Source organism: Podarcis tiliguerta (assembly GCF_965153285.1).
Source record: "Podarcis tiliguerta genome assembly, chromosome: 7".
Lineage (NCBI taxonomy): Eukaryota > Metazoa > Chordata > Lepidosauria > Squamata > Lacertidae > Podarcis > Podarcis tiliguerta.
This window is the reverse complement of record NC_139540.1, coordinates 42,240,213-42,261,342: the sequence shown is the minus strand read 5'-3', so window position 1 is coordinate 42,261,342 and position 21,130 is coordinate 42,240,213. Positions and strand designations below refer to the sequence as shown.

The following is a 21,130-nucleotide window of genomic DNA, read 5'->3' as shown; positions in this document are numbered from 1 at the left end:
TTCAAAGCTGCTTATCTGGATTCAAAACAACAGCTTATATTGAATATGGGCTATTTTCAATTTGGTTACATATTAAATAAACAAAGTTAAGTAAATTTGTACCGTGTCTAACAAATATACATTATTATTTTTTAAGTATACACTCTCTTTTAAAAACTAAATATTTACTTGGTTAAATAGCTGAAAATGTCTTTGCTTTACTCTGTCCTTTTTTAAAAATAAAAATAAAACTTAGAGTTGACAGAATAATAATTTACATGAAAAGAGCAGCCGTCCCCACAGTTGATGCATCTTTCATTTCTTTGGCTGCCTTGACCTTTAGCTTTCAGTCCTCAGTCTGGCACACACATGCACACCCATTCCAGCCTCCATTATAGCCTGGAGCTGTTTTCCTGGAGAGCCATTTACACATCCTTACTTTCACTGAGCCTGTAACTGGAAGACCAAAGCCAACTCCCTTTCAAAATGGAGATTTGCAGCCAAGGACATGGGTGGTGCTGTGGGTTAAGCCACAGAGCCTAGGGCTTGCCAATCAGAGGGTCTGTGGTTCGAATCCCCACAACGGGGTGAGCTCTCGTTGCTCGGTCCCTGCTCCTGCCAACCTAGCAGTTCGAAAGCACATCAAAGTGCAAGTAGATAAATAGGTGGGAAGGTAAACGGTGTTTCCATGCGCTGCTCTGTTCGCCAGAAGCGGCTTAGTCATGCTGGCCACATGACCCAGAAGCTGTACGCCGGCTCCCTCAGCCAATAAAGCGAGTTGAGTGCCGCAACCCCAGAGTCATCTGCGACAAGACCTAATGGTCAGGGGTCCCTTTACCTTTACCTTTGTCAAATGATCTAAGGCTAAACACTCACATGTTAGCTAGCAGAAAAACAACAGTTAATAATCAACCCATCAAGGAGCTAAGAGATCACTTCCTGCTGTTATTTAGCATCAATGGAATCTCCCCGGTAAACCCTTTCAGCAATTCTTAAGGATATCAGCCCTGAGTGCTCACTGGAAGGACAGATCCTGAAGCTGAGGCTCCAATACTTTGGTCACCTCATGAGAAGAGAAGACTCCCTGGAAAAGACCCTGATTTTGGGAAAGATGGAGGGCACAAGGAGAAGGGGACAACAGAGGACGAGATGGTTGGACAGTGTTCTCGAAGCTACTAACATGAGTTTGACCAAACTGCGGGAGGCAGTGGAAGACAGGAGTGCCTGGCGTGCTCTGGTCTATGGGGTCACAAAGAGTCGGACACGACTAAACAACAACAACTTAACAGGTACTCTAATGTGGAGCTACAGCCTCCCTGGAAGCAGTGAGCTACCTAGCTGAAAGCAACAAATCCAGGCAGTATATAAGAACATAAGAACAAAATGAAAGTTTTGTTGAACCACACAAAAGGTTTGTCTAGTCCAGCCTGCTGCTTCCTGAAATGGCCATCCAGATGCCTATGGAAAGCCCACAAGCAGGACATGAGGGCAATACCTTTCTCCCTTTGTTGTTTCTTAGTGACTGATATTCAGAAGCATGTGGACACGTGACCTCTGTTCCTACAGGTAGTATATAGCCATCATGACCACTCACCACTGGTAGGCAGCTCTATGTAGATACTGTGCAGTGCTGTCTTTGACAGCCTTGTCCCTCAGACACTCCACCTCTTTTGGGGCAAGGTGTTACCCAGCCATTATCAGTCTTCTTTCAGAAGCCTGTCCTGAACCTCAGCCATTTTCAGCTGATGAGAGCCAAATGAGCTATCAAGAAAACAATTTCCCTCAAAGATAGGACACCATTTTTTCAGGTTTTGCAAACTAATTGCGCAAAATAATGAGATGTTGTCTAGTAAGAGTGCATTTTAGTAGAATGACTCCAATTAACTGATAAAGACTTCAGGCCATGAAAACAGAGGAAAGCTGGTACCAGGGACTCTCAAAAACTTTTTATCTGCCAACCTATCCCCAGAAGGTAGAAAGGTGATAAAATCTTTCTTCCAATATTATTTGTCATTGCTGGGGAGTATCAGTAGCCCAAAGATGGGGCTGGAGAGGTGGGGGAAGTGTGAGTACAATAAAACATTACAGTGGTGCCTTGAGTTACAAATGCCTCAGGTTACAAACGCTTCAGGTTATAAACTCCGTTAACCTGGAAGAGTTCCCTTGAGTTGAAAACTTTGCCCCAGGATGAGAACAGAAATTGTGTACTGGCGGCGCAGTGGCAGCAAGAGGCCCCATTAGTGAAAGTACGCCTCTAGTTAAGAACAGTTTCAGGTTAAGAACGGACCTCCGGAATGAATTCAGTTCGTAACAAGAGGTACCACTGTACAAGTGTAGACTAATAGAATTTTGCATTCATTTATCTGATGGATAAGCCAAGACAAACAGCTGGCTTGTTGCTGCCTTTTACCTCTGTGAAATAGATTTTTATTCTCACATTGGATTTTTTCACCTATGATCACTACATTTTTAAGGGATCATTAATGTGCATTTGATTTGGAATGCATTTTATTATTATTTTTCTTGAGTAGTCCAACACTGTAGCAACACAAAATGAAAACAAGCAAACAATGAAAACCTGTTTTGGCTCATCTAATTCTTTCTCTTTTTTATTTCTAGTGTTCTCTGTAGGGTCTTAACTTCTGCATTTATCTGAAATCACAAAGACTGGCACCAGAAGTTTAAAAAACAAAGAAGGCACACTGACATAAAAAAAGGATTATTATGTTTTGTAAAAGCTTCCCAAATACAGATATTTTGTTTTTAAAGAGAGAGAGTAGATGTGGCAGTATCCTGCAATGAATGGTTGCATTACATTGGGATGATAGCAGGCAACCTGAGACTATCTAACAGCCAATACCTGTATCCTGAAGTGTGACCAGATGCTTGGAATAGCCCCACTTGTAGCATCTTAATTCTAACTTTGCTTTAAAAAAATATCTGTATTGATTCTCATGCTTTTATTCTTTATTTATGGCATTATCAGTTGGCATGGCCTTCATATTGTTACAAACCACCCCCAATCTCTGCTGAGTGGTAGCAAGATCCCAGAGGGTCCCATGATTAAGTTTCCTTCTGGAAAATTTATGAAATATGGTTTCTTTGAACATATTTACAACCTGTGCCTAGATGGAGAGAGTTTCCAGCATCTACATCGCAAGAGAGTCCTTTGCTGCCCCGCTAAGAGCAGCCAGCTCAGATCCACAAGCAGATAAATCAGCCATACTGCTTGAGCCTCATGATGATGGCTTCTTCTTCTTCAGCCCAGGACAGTATTTACGGAGCCTCAGTGGAGCCAAAATTTTCCCCACTTTTTCAGAGTAAAAGGCTGCTGGGGGAAGGTGGGACCCTTTCTGTTAAGGTGAAGCTTGTAACTGCTGCTGCAATCTGAGGTTGACTGTGTGTCAGAGGTCTCTCCTCTTATAGCTTTCAGCATTAGCCCTGCATAGTACAGTCTTGCCTTGCTTTGCCTCTGAGGTCAGTGCTCACTGCAGGACAGCCACCATCACGGCCACTGCAGAAAGGCAAGTCCTCCCACTCCTAAAAGAGTAATGAACAGATAGTAAAAGTAAAGTAAAAAAGTAAAGTAAAAGGACCCCTGGACGGTTAAGTCCAGTCAAAGACAACTATGGGGTTGGGATGCTCATCTCGCTTTCAGACCGAGGGAGCCGCCGCTTGTACACAGACAGTTTTCCGGGTCATGTTGCAAGCATGACTAAACCGCTACTGGTGCATGGAGGACCGTGACGAGTGCCAGAGCGCATGGAAATGCCGCTCACCTTCCCTCCACAACAGTACCTATTTATCTACTTGCACTGGTGTGCTTTCAAACTGCTAGGTTGGCAGGTCCTGGGACAGAGTGATGGGAGCTCGCCCCATTGTGGGGATTTGAATCGCTGACATTTCGATCAGCAAGCCCAAGAGGCTCAGTGGTTTAGACCGCAACGCCACCCGCGTCCCAATAATGAACAGATATAAGTGGGGAAACCACAATAGCCTCCATTTGTTGTACATTTTGGAATTAATTAATGAAAAGGGAATGGAATGGGCAACATTCAGGTTTTTTTTCCCATTCTTTACACTTCTAGAGTCATGAAATAAAGCAACAGTTCACAAAGTACACTATTTATTTTGGTCCAGATTTAATGCATCAAGAAAAACCTGTCTTCAACCCCTGTGACTTTTCTATGAAGCCTTAGGTTTTATTTTCCCCATCCTCTTCCCTCATTGAAATCAAACCTAAATGCAGCTGAATTAAAGGGCAGAGACCTGCCTTTTTGTAGTTTTATATCCTCTAAAGCACCATGTACCTTGACAGCATAATCTAAATAATGATGGTAATGATAATAATTTTCAGGCACCTTAAGAGTTATTCTTTCGAACCGAGCAATTCATGGGAATGCAGGAGGTGTAAACATTAATGCAGTTTTTCTTCTTGCTTTTGTCAGGTTTTCCCCCCACTTCTTCTCCACACTGCAAAAGAAAGGCCTCGAGCGGCTCAAGTCCCCAATAGTGGTGGCACATCAGTGTCAGCTTGCTGTTGTTGTTTTTTAAAAAGATCCAGGCGCTTATACCAGCTTGAGCTAACTTCCCCCTTTCTTCAACTTTAGTTTAAAGCAGACAGCTGCAGCAGCCCAATGACCTGCTTTGATTTCTTGTTTGATTTCTTACCTGCCTATCACCATAAGGTTCCATGGCAAGCTACAACAATATTGAATCCAAGCTTAAAATCATGTAAAACAATTTGCAATCAGAGGAATAACACAGGTCCTAACACACACACACACACACACACACACACACACAGGCTGCTTACCTACATAAAAATAAATTGAAATGTAGACCAAAGGCCTATCTAGACCATGTTGTGTGCCAAGGCTCCATGAACTCTGGTCCCCTAGTGGACAAATAAAACACATGAACAAGCGGATTTTGGTTTATGGGTTCAAATAGGCCACAACTTTATTGGTTACAGATGTGAGCAGTTTGGCTTAGGCATCTTGACTCCCATCCATCTGCAGGGAGTACAACTAAGAGTAAACCACCAATAGGGGGAGCCCTATGAATTACATCAAATGAGGGCACCCTGAGGGGTGCCCGTTGAGGTAGGGTATGGCTCTGGCCCATGTCTGGGCATGAGACAGAATCCAAACCCCCAGATCCCTTTAATAGGATACCCTTAATGAGGAGGCGCAGGTGGAGGCTACAACCTCCCCTCCATCCAAATAAAGGCTTACCCAATACCTGACCACCAATTGAACCCACGGCCTCCCCTCCATGCCGGAGTTTAAATTTCGTCGGCACTGATTGGTCAGCAAGGCCCGCCCCTTGAGCAGGGCCCCGCCCAGCGCTGACACCGCAGGGAAGTGATGGCAGGGAGGGCACTGGTCTCTGACCCTTAGTCGGGTCATGCAGGGCCCGGGGCCCAGCTTCAACGCTACCTACCAAATAAGGTAAGCAGACTTCTCACAGTGGCCAACAAGATGCCTATGGGAAGCTTGCAAACAGGAAACGAGCTCAGCGGCATTCTCCAACTTGCTCTGTGTTGCCTTTGCTCACTGGCAGTTTTGTTCTCTAGGGTTCTGAAAGCAGGATATTCCAAATGATCTTCAGTTATAAGTTGTGTGATAAGATTCACATTCTCAGGAAGAGTTCCCGAAGAGACACATTGGAGGCTGAACAATTCCAATATATGTGCACATCTCAGAGTGAAGACTATGTGCAGAAACATTAAGTTAGTGTGATGTGAAGGAACAGCTTTTGCTCATGTTCTGGCCATGTCCTGATAATGCCCACAGTGTTAGTGTGATGTGACCTGGCATGCACTGATAATGCTCCAATCATGTTATAGTCACAGCAACCCTGATTTATGAAATACTCATTTCCCCACCCCATTTGTACCAGCCAAAAGCCTAGCAGCTGTATTCAGAAGCAGTTGAAATTTCTGTATAGACTACAGAATCTAACCTGGATATTATCAGGGGATGAATATATGAAGCCAGCCATGCTGCACAAGTGCAATATATTTCCTGACTTCCATACTCTGAAATAAATATGATTCGTACATTAAGATGCAAATAACTCTCTGCCTCCTCCCAACATGGCATATTTGTGAGCTAAACCAGAGATAAATGTGGAAATTAACACTCGGAGACCTCAGGGGTATTCATGATAATCCTAGATGTCCATGAATCCTCAAAACAACACACGGATTATACTAACTCATAGACGGTTCGCTTTCGTTTTTCATCATGATCGCTGATGTGGGATATAGCTTTAATTGCATTAAGTGATTTACATTTTATTGTAACGCACAAATAATAACCGGGTAGAAATGAATTAGAACAACGGGGAGAGACTTAAGTTTTTTGTGGTGCATTGTACTCCTACTAGCAATGTCGCTATCTATTCTAGACTGTTCGCTAAGGTAATTGCAGATGACAATTGCACAGCCAGTTTGGGATAAGCCTTTTAGCACACAGAAAGGAAATCGGCATTACATGAAGAACTAAAGCCATACTTGACTTTTTTCTCCATCTGTAACTTTTTAATAGACATAGTACCTATATTTGGTTTATTAGATGTGTCTGGATTTGCATCTAATAATACTGGCGGACATCCATCAAAAAGCCTCTTTATGGCAATTCAAAGTACAATGTCATAGCTATTCTTTGATACTAGGACTAAAATATATGTTAATGTTTTCTGTTCTTGAAAATTTTGAATTTGTAGTATCAGGGCACTGAATATCTGTGGTATGCTGAAAAACCGTTTTCAAAGGTGCAATAAAATGTGTTTTCTCAGTCATGGTGCAACTAAGGATGGAGGGCAGTTTTGTTCGGTCTGCAGTTTTAAGTGAACTGATCCAATTTGCACCTCCTGGACTGAAATACAAATCAGAATGCAAATGTACTTGAGGTTTTGCACTTCTCCAAATTTTGCAACACAGTTCTCAAAACAAAAAAGTACCAAAATGAGATACACTGAGATAAAAAAAAATGTATTTCAATATGTATTTTGAGATGAAATACATATTTAAATGTAAATGTTCATACTGTTCTTTAAACCAATTGCAGATTCATGCAGCAATGGGACAGCATTGACATATGAACACATGCAAGATGGGAAGCAGGCGGTTCTGTCCACCCCTGTGCAAGACAAAGCTTGCAGTCAAAGCTCCTGGCATTCCTTAGAATGTGTCCTAGTAAGAAGATCCTGTGAGAACAGTTTGGTCACATCTCCTGTTTGCTGCTGAGTACAATGACTTTTCCCCTCAACAAAAACCATGTATTTACTAGGCCCATTGCCCAGAATGGAGACAAGATAGAATTGGTAAAAGACTATATTTATTAAAATATAACAAGGAAGAACTTGCACCAGTTTCACATATCAAGTGTGGGCATGTATAACCTGCACAGGCAGGTAGAATATCGCTTGCCTGCTGCTATAGGCCAACTCCATCACCCAGGTTGGCATGATGGAAGGCAAATACCACATTCCCATGAAGGGAAGCTATGTGTGTGTGTGACCTGAATGGTGCCAGACACTCTTCTGTTCAGCAAGTAGCCCATGCCAGGACCAAAGAGCACCAAATCAAGCAGCCTTCCAAGCCAGGCAGACTAAACAGGACTTATCATTCCCCACCCCTGAGTCCTGAAATCCTCTGAGATGTTTGGGGTCTTCCCAGACAGAATGGGAACTAGGGGAATAGGAGATAGGGTTGCAGAGGAGGGGCAAAAGGGAATATTGCCCTAGCTCATGAGTGTCTCCCTGCCCACATTTATATGTAGAGCCCAGACCCATTGATTTCAACAGAAGCTTCTCCCTTTTTGCAAATTGTTAAGAAAATATTCAAACATGGGCTTGAATATTATTTGGTAAATACAAGTTCAAAGGAGGAAATGGGGGGAAATTCAGTTAGGAAATACCACAGCCTTTCTAGGAAAGGATAAGCAATTTTGGTATATGGACCACCTCTCCTGGTTTGGGTGCAGTTTCTGCTGACACGCTGACCATTTAAAGGAAGTGGGTTGAAATGGTTGGGTGGTTTCTAAAATAAGATTCTGGACTCTGTGCAGCTCGGTCATGTTATTATCAGTTGGCCTAGCAGTTATCAATGCTGTAGAAAAGAAAAGAAAAAGAAAATGTTTGTAACCCCGGTGATTAAGGAGCCATCAATATATCTTTCTATATAGCAAGCCTGTACAGCTTGTGATCTGCCAAGCTGAACACATCTAGCCACAAGTGCGTGGTAAAAACCTATCAGGCAACTCAATGTCCTCATGAGTTTAGCTACCTGATGGGTAAAGCAAAATGGAGAGGGGAGTTTGCCCAGAACTTAGATGGCCACAGCATCTGGCTTAGTGGATCACGATCTGCAAAATCCTATTTAAAGGGATTTGAGTAGCGAGTTGAGTCATCAGAGTTCATTTCTAGATGTATAGAATCATAGAACTGGAAGGTTAGAAGGGAGCCCAAGGGTCATCTAATCTATCCCCCTGCAATGCACAGCTAAAGAATCCTTGAGAGATGACCATCTAACCTCTGTTTAAAAACCTCCAATGAAGGAGAGTCTGAGGCAGTCTGTTCTACACATGTTGCTTAGTAGAGGCATCACAATGTCTGTTTCATCACAAGGTTCTTTTATTTACTTACGCTGTAAAGGCTGGCTGCCATATCAGCAATAAGAGTATGCGCAAGCAGCAACAGTGATCAAACTTTTTGCTCAAGGGGAGAGACAGATGTACATGGGTTCTTCCAGAAGTCTAGCTCAGGTAAGATCACAGGACAAGCGACGGCCACTCTCAGAAATTCGGTAGTTTCCCATTTTTCTGTGGCTCATAACATGAATTTCCAGCATTCAAGTAGAAAGTATGTGAAACATTATTACTGGAGATGCACAGCAGGTGCCTTTTAAAGCTAAAGGCCTTGGCATTTTCGAAAATAATAATAATAGCCTTAAAAATATCAGAGATATCAGCCTTCCATAAAGAGCGAATGATACACTCTAGGTAAAATGCAAAAGGTCACTGTTAAGAAGCAAAACTTTTGCAGTTAAAGAAATAAAATCACACTCTGAAAGATTGCTACCTGGACAGTAAATAGCCAGCTTTAATTACTTCTTTGCAGCCAGGCTTTCATCAAGGTTGCCCTCAACTAAGAACAGAAGCTGGACCACAACAAGGAAAGGTCAATCTAGGTCAGCATCCTATTTCTAAGAGTGAGCCCCAGTCAAAAGAACAACCACCACAAACAGGCCATGAAAGCAGCATCTCTCCTATTGTTACCTTTGCCAGCTGGCCTTCTGTGGTGAACTGTGTTTGATCTGGAGTTTCCACCCAGCCATTATGGTGTGCAAATATTAATAGATGCATCCTCTGTGACTCTATTCCCCTTTTAAAGGCATCTAATCTAGTAGCCACCAACCCCAGCTTGTGGCTTCATTAACATACAGCACAATCCTATGCAAGTTTACTCAGAAATTATGTCCTCCCTAAAAGAGGGCACATGTTGCAGTGAGACCTGGAGACTGACCTCCTGTGTTGTGGGTGGGTTGGATTGGTTTGCCACAACACCCAATTGGTAGGTCCCTTGATGTTGGGTTCAATCTGACCAATAGGGTGCAGTCCAAACGGATCGAGGGACCTATTTATACCCATGCACATGACCCAGAGTTTCCTCTTTTGGCTCATGCATTCGGAATACCCGCCCACCTCTACCTAATTTTAGGTCTTTGTGCGCTTGACCTTGCTATGCCGTTGTGTGTCGTCTGTCGTTGGGACAGGGGCATGGTAGGAATTTCCCCACTTGGCTGATTGGCTGTTGCCATTTGGGTTTCGCCTGCTACGTAGCAAATCATCACAACTTGTAAGGTTGTGGATAGGCTCTGGTTCAGGTGATAGGGATGGGGGAGCAGTCTCGCCATCCCTATGTGAAGGGTATTCCGTTAAAGGAATCCAGGGACTCAATGGTTTGGTCAAGCCCTGAGAGGGGGTTGTGCTCGTACCCGAGTCCAGGGGGGCATCTGGGTGGTAAACATAGTCTGTTCCTGGCTTTTCACCTTCCCAGGTGTTCACCCTTGGCTGACCTATGCTAGTGCCCTGAGTCAGCACTGCCTGCAAAAGTGCAGCGAACTAGTCGAACCAGAGCCTATGCAACCACTCACCTTCTGTAATCCATAAAGTTGTGGCCTAAATTTTGCCAAAAACCAAAACTAAAATTTGAGTCATGTGTGAATTTATTTAGGGGGGAGGTGTCTGGGTCTGAACACGTAAGTCCTGCAGAGTTAAGTTGGATTACTTTCCTGGAAAGTGGGCATAAGGATGCAGAGCTAATTTTGTGTTATATGCAGTGCTTTTTTACTACAAAAATGTTTAGGAGTACTCTCATTTTCCTACTTATATTGAAATACTGCCCCTCAATGAGGCCAAACCTAGATTCACAAAATGTCTAGGGGTATGTGTACCCCTGCGTCCCCCCAGAAAAAAAGCACTGGTTGTATGGAAAAGTACTTTTGTCTATCTTTCCTGAATCTCCTGTCAGCCAATTTCATGAGACTTCTTGAGTTGTAATATTACAAGATTGTAAAAAAAAAACCAAATAACTTCCATTTCTCCACTTTCTCTATTTTATTTCAATTACCTCAAAGCAGTTTACAAAAAGAATGAAGCAATGAAATTATTAGTAAAAACAGTTAAAAACAAAAAGAAGTAAAATCAACAATAAGCTAAAAACCTGATTAAAGCACACCACGATATCCTGGTAGGGTAACTTAAACAAAAATGTTTTTAGCAGGCACCAAAAAAAAAAGTACAGTGATGATCTCTGCCTGAAACCCTGGAGAGCCTTTGTTAGTTAGTGAAGACAATGTTGAGCTAGATGGACCAAATGATCTGTATAAGGCAACTTCCTATGTTTCTATGTTACTTGCTTTTACAGTACCTCTTCCTCACATAATTCCCCACTTTCTACACCATATTCCACCATTGTAAAATGTTACACAGCAGGAATTTGATGCAACCACACACACAATCGCATCAAGATTGCTTTTTTGCAGTGTTTCATAAAAGTGCACATGTGAATTGGTAGTATACAGAGTGGGGAGGGGGGGGGAAACATGCCCACGGACCAAAAGAATGGGAAAGCTATGGCAATCCATGCATGCTCCAATGCCAGAACTTGGTGTTTTTTTAAAAAACTGTTAGTTCAACCAGAACTCGGGAAGGGTAAAACGCAGAGGAGAGTAAATTCACAGAACAAAGCAACAAAAGAAAGGACATCTATTCATCCTTACTGTGCATCTCTGGGATTGCAATGTCTGACAAATGTGCAGCCCCGTTCATGCAAATGGCTGCTGCCTTCCCACATGGACAGCCTCGTTTATACTAATCTTTTTTCCAGGAGGCTGTGTGCCTCTGGCCGTGACTGCATAGAGAAATTGGGCAGCATGAACCAGGCGATGACTTGCAGGCTTCTCCATTTAGAAATTAAGTGTTGGCCACTGGGGACTAATTCAGCAAACTACTCCACCTTAACTGATTTGTACATTGGATTGTTGGTGAACAAGAGCCTCCAGTGGAGCATTCAACCCGTCTCCTCTCTTTCCCTAATTCACATGTTTAATAAAAGCTGCCAGCAGCTAGCATTTAAGTTACTGCTCCAGTGAAACCCTCTGGATATGTTATAAAATATGAACACCAGTATTTGTGCAATTTTCTAAGCACGACTAAGCTGAAATTAATGGGTACCTTTGGAATGACTGTATGTCTGCAACATATGCTTCAGGGGGTATTGACATTTGCCAGCTAACAATTAATCACCCTGAAATATCTCATTCTGGACATATGGGTAGGCAATCTGCTAGCTGCAAAACCACCAAGCAGACCTGTTGTTATCCATGCCACTCTGAATTATAGGTGATGTGAAAGGAGCAGTTCGTCTGGAATATTTTTTTCCCTCTTGCAAAAGGATACTATTAAATGACCCAGATCTGAAATAGGAGGGGCCTCATACTCTCCCCCCCCCCAGCTCATTTCTATTTAATCAATAGTATTCTGTCCCAGTTAATAGGATCCAATCTTCTGCAGGAGGTGTTGGTATCAATCTTGCCAGTGGACACAACCTTCCACCCATTTCCATAAATTCAAAATGGTTGAAATTGGCTGGGTGGACAGAATTGTCTGAAATTGTGGGAATGTGGAAAAATGGTTGAGTGCATTGTGTAGGAAAATGGGTGGAATTCAAAGTCAACGTTCTGTCTGCATGAGCATTGCCACTTGCTAGATGGAACAGTTCCCCCTCTCCTTCCCCCATGTGCTGTTCTGGGGGTTCTCTTGACCCCCCCAAGCGAATTTTTGGGGGGCATTTCAGTTTCTGGAAAGCTTATGCAAGGATCTCTTCAGGAGAGAGTTTGAGGTGAGGAGTAATTTCTCAGTGCCAGCCATATTATTGGGCAGAGTGAGGTGACTGCTCAAATGGCAGATTCTGCGGGGACCAAAGGCATCTCCCTGCCCTGGCTATTCCCCTTGAGGCTGCTGCCACTGCCCATTCCCATCTTCCTGAGTTGGTTCCAGGGTAGCTGAAATTCCTCCTCATTTCTGACCTAGCCTGACTCATTTCTTGCCTGGTTGGCATCTCTCAATGTGTCTGAAACGAACACAGGGACAAATAGAACAAGATGCCTTCTCCCCTGTATTACATACACAGCCCAACACCAACAGCATACATCAATATGGCTAACCTGAATAAAAAACACACACACACCCCACTCACACATGAAAACAAAGTTCACCACAGCCAATCACAAACAAACAACCACACCCTAGGCCAACCCCAACCTCTCTCACCATCAAAGAAACACAAGCTAATAGTAAAGAGAACCCGCACAAGTGATGCTGACACAAAACCCCACACATACATTAAGCAGAATAGAAGCATTGCCACCCGACCCCACCCCCTCTCACCATGGCCCCCTCCACCTATTTCCCTATTTTCTTCCTAAAGTAACACTAATGTCTCAACAAATAAAACTGATCTGTAGAAAATGTAACTTGAAAAAAGAGACATTGCACATACTTTTGTAATCCAAGAGATCTTTAATAAAAAAAATGTTAAAAAGAAAAAAAGAGTGCTGTGGCTGGAAGGATCTGCCAATTTTGGTCCAGTTGCTCATTTCCCCAATCTTCAATTCAGTTCCCATTTCTGTAGCAATTTGCAAAATTCATCAGCATTTTAGTATGAATTTCTCCCAATAATTCTCTTGGCTGAGAGTCTGTAAACATCTGTTCTCTGCCCTGCAGCCCTTTTACCACCTGGCCTGAGAGGGTGGGGCCCTGACTGACTCCAGCATCAAAAGGTGAGGCTGCTGAACAAACTCTTAGGTTGGGGTATTGTTTAGGAGGCTTTGTTGGTGCAGGGGTTGCTACTGTTATTGATATTATGTTTTTGTATCTTTGTTTTATATCTTATTATGATTTTCCAATACTTTGGCCACCTCATGAGAAGAGAAGACTCCCTGGAAAAGACCCTGATGTTGGGAACGATTGAGGGCACAAGGAGAAGGGGGACGACAGAGGACGAGATGGTTGGACAGTGTTCTTGAAGCTACCAATGTGAGTCTGACCAAGCTGTGGGAGGCAGTGGAAGACAGGAGTGCCTGGCGTGCTCTGGTCCATGGGGTCACGAAGAATCGGACATGACTAAACGACTAAACAACAACAATTATTATTTATGTGGAAATGGTTTAATTTGGTTGTATGCTTTTTGATGCTTTGTTTATTGTTTATGACTACATTTGCTGTGCTTGTAATTATGTATTTTTATGTTGTAAGCTGCCTTGAGCATGGTTTTAACTATGGAAAGGCAGCATACAAATAAAATTATGTATGCAATTATGTATTTTCCCATCCAGTTTGGGCTAATGTACATGCCTTCCTTTTCTTGTTCCAGGAAGCATGAAAAAGAAAGTGGGGGAAAAGTGGGAAAAGATGCTGCTGTAACTTGAGCTCAGGTTAACCCTTTCATGCATGCAAGTGTGGGTCGGTAACTGTAAATTGCAACAGCAAAATGGTTTGGGGTGGCCTTGGGAGACTTCAGAGGACTCTGCCTCTCTAGTGAATAATCTTTGAAAGGTCCAATTTTTGTTTGTGAATGCTGCTGTAGCAGCAATGTTGTTGGTCTGTTCATTTTTGTCATTTGCTTTGCACAATGCGACACTTCCCTCACCTCCTATGTCAGCTTTCTAGTCAGGCTTCTCTCTTCCATTTATTCCCGCCACTTCCTGTTTACCAGATTAGAGCAATGGAAAAGCGTTTCCCATCTTTCTAATAAGGGAGCATTAAAAACGGAGAGGTGAAAGTTCCAAATACCCGCCCAGCTGCACAGTTAAAATTCTATTTCTCCCTTGAAACTTCAGCTCCAATCTAATAGCCAATCATCCTTGAACTGAATATGAGTTTTTAAACCCGATTGAGAGGGAAATTAGTTTTATGGGAATCCCTAATACTTTCCCTTCCAAATAAATGTGAGTTTTGCAGTCTATTAGGGAAGTAGGTGACAGCTTTTAGATGCAGAAGTACTATGCTGCATTTCCAAAAGGACTTATTCAGAGATACTGGTGCTTCCTATTTGAGATAGCATTTTGAGGCTGGATTTTGTGAAGCTGTGCCTGTTCTCTCTGTCTATGACTCACTAGATATCTATAGAAAGGGTCTGGGCTTAGAATATAATTTAAATGGGGAAGCAGCAAGGGACTTGGCTCTAAAGACTCTCCTACATATATTTTAAATATCTCTCATGGCTCCAAGTAACTTTCTCTTCTACTACGGTGCTACTAAGGCACCATTTAAACTACTTCCCTGGGAAGAGGGGTTGGATTGTTAAACCACTCTACAAATTGTAGCTCTCTGAGGGGAATGTGGGTTTCTTAACACCTCTCAGTATCCTTAGCAAGCTACACTTCCCAGAATTCTTTGGGGGTAGTGTTTAAAGTGGCATGATACTGCTTTAAATGTGTGGTGCAGAAAATGGGGCCACACGTGACTCTGGCTTTCTCTAGTACACTCCTCAGCAGTACCTGTGACTTCACTCATTAGCTAAACACACAGAATGGTGGACGTGGGCTCATTTCTCACAATGCAATTGGCTAGAAGGATGCCTGCACATTTTGCTTCATAACTTTTTTTTTTAACTGGGTTAGAGCCCTCTGCTGGCTCTGTATTCCCACCATATGTCTTGGAGGCCCTGGTGCTTCCAAACATAAAATTTAGCATTCGCTGATTTTATAGTAAGGACCTGAGTAAATTGCTCCTCTCACATGGCTGCAATCTTTTAAACATTACAGTAGCCGATCTGCCCTGCCCGCCCCAGATTTCAGAGGGCTGGCATAACCCCTTTTTAAGGGACACATATGCACAGGGAGATGAGAGGAAAGGAAAGTTACATTGTGCAGCCATTCTCGAGCCAAAGCAACAACTTTGTTGGATATCGCCCACTGAATTTCAATAGTATTCAAACACATATCTTAAATGTATTTTTTTAATCTCAAAATTAACATTTCTAAACATATGTGATATGTTTTTTCCCAGCCAAGAACTGTGTTGGAACATTCTGTTACTGCAAAAGCTGGCAGACGGCTACGAACAGATCTGCGTGATAGTCCAGAAGATGCAGACCAGGTCCACTTATATTGGAATCTGCAAATATCCAATTCCCTCAGCATCCTCAGTGTTGGACAGATGATCCTGCCTGTGCAATTTTAATTTGTAGAACTCCTGCTTGTGGACCCTGAAAATAACAGCATCTGAGTTTTTTACTTTTGTGTGATACACACATACACACACGTACATACCACACCTGAAACTGAGAGTCATAGTTGCACAGCAATTATTCTTTGCCTCAGCCACAATATGATACAAATCTGTAGTGCAAGACAGCTAGAGACTTTGAAACTGTCTCAAAAAGCTCACCCATCTCTGCAGTAATTCATTCCTGGAACAGATGACTTCACCCAAGGCTTTTATTTTGAAGATCCAAGGCCTTGGTATCTTCCCCCCTTCTTTCTCTGAATGATGTAGGTGGTGAGCAGTTAAGCAAAAGTTCACTTGACTATATGATGAATCACATGGCAGCTCCCCCCTCCCTCCAAATGTTGTCGTTATTTCCCTCCTCTATGGTGCAATTCATGTAGAGCAGAGTTCCATAAAGGTGTTCTATGCCCTGTTTGGCTCCTTGGCCATCACATGAACAGATACTCCAATTTTTGAAGAATAATCAAAAAGCACTGGCTCTGTACTTTTATATATATGGTGTGGGGCCATAAGTGTAAAATAATTTTTTGTAAAGAAATTAATCTTGCAATTTCAGAGATATGGTCCCATCAATAAAGTATATCAAATCAATCAAACTGAACAATCATGTTTGGCTTCTTTCATCACGCTATCACAGTCAGTTTATGCTGGTTTTGCAGCTGCTAATCCCTTTTTAAAACATGATATTGTTTGAGACATACGGCCAGATTCTGTGCTTTCTGGTACCGAGTACCGAATGATACCTTGTCTCTGAAATATTAGTGGCTGTCATTGTATTGAAAAACATGGGCTGACTAGCTACAAAATTGCCATGCAGTGTGCAGGTGTGGGCGTCTTAATTTCATAAGATACACGCATGCAAAAATAAAAAAAGCCTGGACACATTTGGTAATTATTGTGTTAATAACAGAGTAATTGCGTGGTTGTTTCTTGCCTACAAATTACATGGTAGTCATCCTTGGAATTACCATTAAAATGAAAAATGTCTTCACTAGATGCCAATGAGCGATTAGCTTATAATTACAATATAATGGGCATGCTTATTGGTGTCTGGCAAGATAAAGCACTGCACAAAATGTGTATACTATGAGGTATTGTTGGAGCTGACAAAAGTCCAAGGATATTTGTCTCTTTGAACAATAGCTGTATGGATGCTAAAATCCATGAATTTGTTCTTGGCAGCAATTGGATATCTGATGGCACTTGGGAGATCAATGTGGTGCTCCTCATTAAACAAGCAGTTTACCTACTGACAGCTAGATGCTATTTTAGTAAAATTGAGCCCAGCTGCACAGGTAGGATGGTAGTTTTGAAATAGCCATCAGCCATGAGCATAGTGGACAGCCTTGAGCAAGCTGCCGTCTCTTAGTCCCCCTTCACATTGCCAGGCCTTGTGTAGGTAGCCTAGAGTCCTAGCTGCATCTGGCTGTGATGAATTTTGGGAGGTCAGAGACAGATGTCTTGCTTTGTATGAGAAGGGATAGGAAAATCTAGCTGCACTTATTTTTATATTTGGGGGAGAGCTTCCCATTTAGAGATCTCACCAGGCAAATAAATACATAACTCTACTCAGTTAATCATCGGGCCTTTACAACCCATGCTATGCAGAAACAGATAGCCTTTCTTCCCAATTTTTTAAGGACATGCTGTACTGCTCATCAGTCTCCAAATAATAATAAGAATTGTGCCAGTGGAATCAGCACTGGTATGTGCTGGGTGCGGGGAGGGAGTGCCAGTACACATTGCTGAAGCCAAGCCACTGTTTTGACTTTCAAATGCAGCGGGGGTGGGGGGAATATTATGGGGAGAAACCTGTTTCCTTGGATGGCATTTTCCCTAGCGGCTACCTTCACACATCACTTATGCACATACATTGGCATTTCAAATAACTCTCTGATAGGAAAATAATGGGAAAAACCATCTCCCCTCTTTTTCATTTCAAATTTCAACTCAAATTTAATATTTAGTATAGAAATAGATGATGAAATGCGAGAGAAACACAGAGATTTCAGCTAATAAGGATGGCTGACAAAAAATACTTTCCTATTAGCATTCCACTGCTCTTTCCTGAACTCGTTTCTTTTGCATCTGCTTTTCTTACAATCTTTTCTCTATGTGTATATTTTGTTTGGTGCACTAACTGTGGTTCTTTTGGAGTGAAAAGCTTGGATCCCTATAGGCAGGACAAGCACTGTTTTTCTTTAAATCTGTGATCCAGAGATCTCTGGGGCTTCTTTGCTTACATACAACTTACCTACAACCCCATAGGAATTTGAGTGCTCTTGTGCTCTTGTCATATTTGAGGGCATCTCATAGGCACCTGCTTGGCCACTATGGGAACAGAATGCTGGACTAGATGAGTCAACCTTCCTCATCCTGTATCCTCCAGATGTTTTGAACCATAGCCACCCTCACCAGTGGCCATGCTTTCTGGGGCTGATGTGAGCTGTGGTGCACAACATGCAGAGAGCATCGGCTCAGGGAATTCTGAGATAGGCCTTTGGTCTAATCCAACAGGGCTTTTCTTCTGTTCTTGTGGCAGGAAATATTCCAGACACTAATCATTACCCAACAATGGGGGGAAGTGGCAGTTCTGCCTTCCTCAGAGCCCTACATTATAACACCTGCAGAATGGATTGGGGGTGAAGGGTTAGGGTCAACACATTCAATGTTTTTGCAAAAAACAAACAAAAAAACTTTAGGAAATATTATATATTTTGTGGGTGGGGGGAAGAGACAGGCTCTTTGGCCTTCTTGGCTCTGACATGAATGATTCCCACAGCCTCTTGGTAGTAAAGAATGGTCATTGTACAACTGTGAATCTTTCTTTTCTTCTCATACGTTCTTTTTAATTGCAGATGATTGGTACCAAATCCAGAACACTGGCAAAGGTCACCACAGTCTACAGTAAGGCATTTCTTTGCACTTAGCTAATAATCCATCATGTCTGCGGCCAGCACTTTAAAAGGCTGCTTCTGAGCACAGAAGACAGAGAAGAGCTCTTCATTTCAAATCCTCCTTTCACAATATAAAATATAGCACCTTTTTTAAAAAAGTCACTTGCTACTGTGAAGAAAAGACTGCAGAACACTATTGCCAATGATTTAAAGTGAAAGCCTCAGACTGAGTATCATTTACTAATATTTGCTAGCGGTCCGTGAAGGAGGCACAGCTGCTATTTCGTTCAAGCTGTGGAATGCATTCAATGAAAGAGCATAAAAGCATGTAAATATTTCTTTACCCAAATCTGTTAAATATTATAATACTTTACACTGTTGTTTGATTATCATATCAGCCACCTTTGCATCACAGTCATGCTACGATTCGTGTAGAAAGGCATCGGTTTGTGTTCATTGCATTTAGCACTGTGTCCATTCCACCACACTCTGGCCTGCATCAAAACCATGTTCTTTGACTTGCTGCCTGCTATGGCAGAATTTGACATAATAAAATAAATCATTGTGGTATTCCACACCATTCATTTCAACGCAGATGAAATGCAATTCTAATGGCATGGGAAGTTCATCAATTATATATTGTTTGTGGACTGAAAATGGCAGCAATGAATGCTGATCATATATACTGGATTGATTTCTGTTCTGGATATTGGATAAATAAACCAACATTGGCAATTTATGCTCTCATTTCCATCAGAGTTCTCTGACATCCCTGCTCACTACTGTTCATTGTAAATGCCTTACATGATCACCACGGCTGGAATTGCATCTAGCTGTGTGGTTCATGTGTCCAGTGGAGATCCACTGAAGGATGAGACATCTAGAGAATCCTGTGGTGATTTTGCATGGATTTTTGCTGATGAAGCCACTCAGAACTCATATGACTTTCTTGCAATAGGTGTAAAAAAAGGGAGAGGTAAATGGTGCTAGAAGATTGCAATTTATTATTATTTGAAGATTGCCTGAGTCCATTTGTAAACAATCTTGTTCAGAAACACTACAAGAAAATAAATAACGAGTATAAAATAGATGTTAAAATGAATGTATCTAAGAAAATCAATCTATGTTTGTCTTAAGTGTAAAGAGGGGTAAACTCTGTAAACTCTTGATAAGAACATCATGGAAATAATAATGGGAAAAACAGAAAACTGAAGTTACCCTGGAAATTAATAAAATACAACAAAACAAAGTAACATCAATGATAATAAAAATAGCATTTGCAAAAAAAACCATAATTAGAAGTTTTAGAAACACACAAATTATGCCCGTCAATTAATTTAAATAGACAAGGGACATTTTAATTGTATACCAATAAAAGAAACAGAATAGATGAAGCAAATTCCCCAATAATGAGGGTGTGTGTATGTGTGTGAGAGAGAGATATCTATAAATTTCCTGAGGAGATTACAGAAGACTTTTAAAAACCCTATTCTAAATTATATAAATCAACCCACAAATAGAAAAAATAACAAAGCATTTATATGAAATGAAAATTCTGAAACTGAGGAAGGCAAGCAATTATTGGAAAAACTTGTTTCAGGCAATCAAATATTGGAAGCTATTTAGGCTTTAATGGAAAACTATGCACCAGGTCCTGATGGCTTAGCATCAATGCACTATATAAACTTCAGACTTTTTAGTAACTCCCTTCAATGAAAGTTAGTGAGATCCAGAGTGAAAAATAGTTGCTGCAATCATGGCAGGAGGCAACAATAGTACTGTTCCTTAAAGGAGGTGGAGATTCGACATTAGCATCTTCTTGTAGACCCATATCACTTTTAAATACTTGTTACAATATATTTACTAGTGTCTTAACAAGGAAGTTAAAGAGTGTCTTGAATAAAGAGATATACCAAGATCAAACATGGGTTTATTATAAAGGAGAAAAAGAGATGATAGAAGAAAAGTGTTACATACCACAAATTATAAATTCAGAATTTTAGAGGAGACCTTGTTGATAGTTATAGATACAGAAAAGGCCTTTGATAATTTAGAAGGACCTTTTGTTTTGGAAACACTTAAAACTTATTTTTGAAGTGGCTAATAGACAATGGATTCAGGCCATTTATTTATATTTGGAAGCAAGAATTCACACCAATTGGAATTTATCAAAAATGTTGATAACAAAAGGCATGTGACAGTGATGTATATTGTCAGCCAGATTGTTTGTCTTAGCATTAGATCCCCTAGCACTTAAAATAAGAAAGAAAGAAAAAAATGAAAGAAGTATGTTGTTTTTCTCACTTAGAAGTTGTCCGGATTGCAGTCTCAGCAAGAGATGCCACAAACCTAAATGAAGAGAAAAGCACATGAAAAGAACTTCTGTCCACATTAGATGCAATTTGAATCACACTGGAATGATAAGAAAAATCCTATGTACTGGTTTTG

General features: G+C 41.5%; 1 protein-coding gene across 7 annotated transcripts in view; it reads right to left on the bottom strand.

Moving 5' to 3' along the window:
• Window positions 1-7,361: 7,361 nt before the first annotated feature.
• LOC310682649 (uncharacterized protein) overlaps window positions 7,362-21,130 on the bottom strand; it is a 75,935-nt gene continuing 62,166 nt past the window's right edge. For 5 of the 7 annotated variants that reach the window (XR_014514063.1, XR_014514064.1, XM_083451689.1 and 2 more), the window contains exon 6: window positions 20,340-21,031. Coding sequence is in view for 4 of the 7 variants with exons in the window: in XM_083451687.1 (XP_083307813.1) it covers window positions 20,832-21,031 (200 nt within the window). In the remaining 3 variants the exon portion in view is untranslated. Of the gene's footprint in view, window positions 8,099-20,339; window positions 21,032-21,130 lie in introns of those variants that run through there. The other 2 variants (XR_014514062.1, XM_083451690.1) reach the window with 1 other exon arrangement.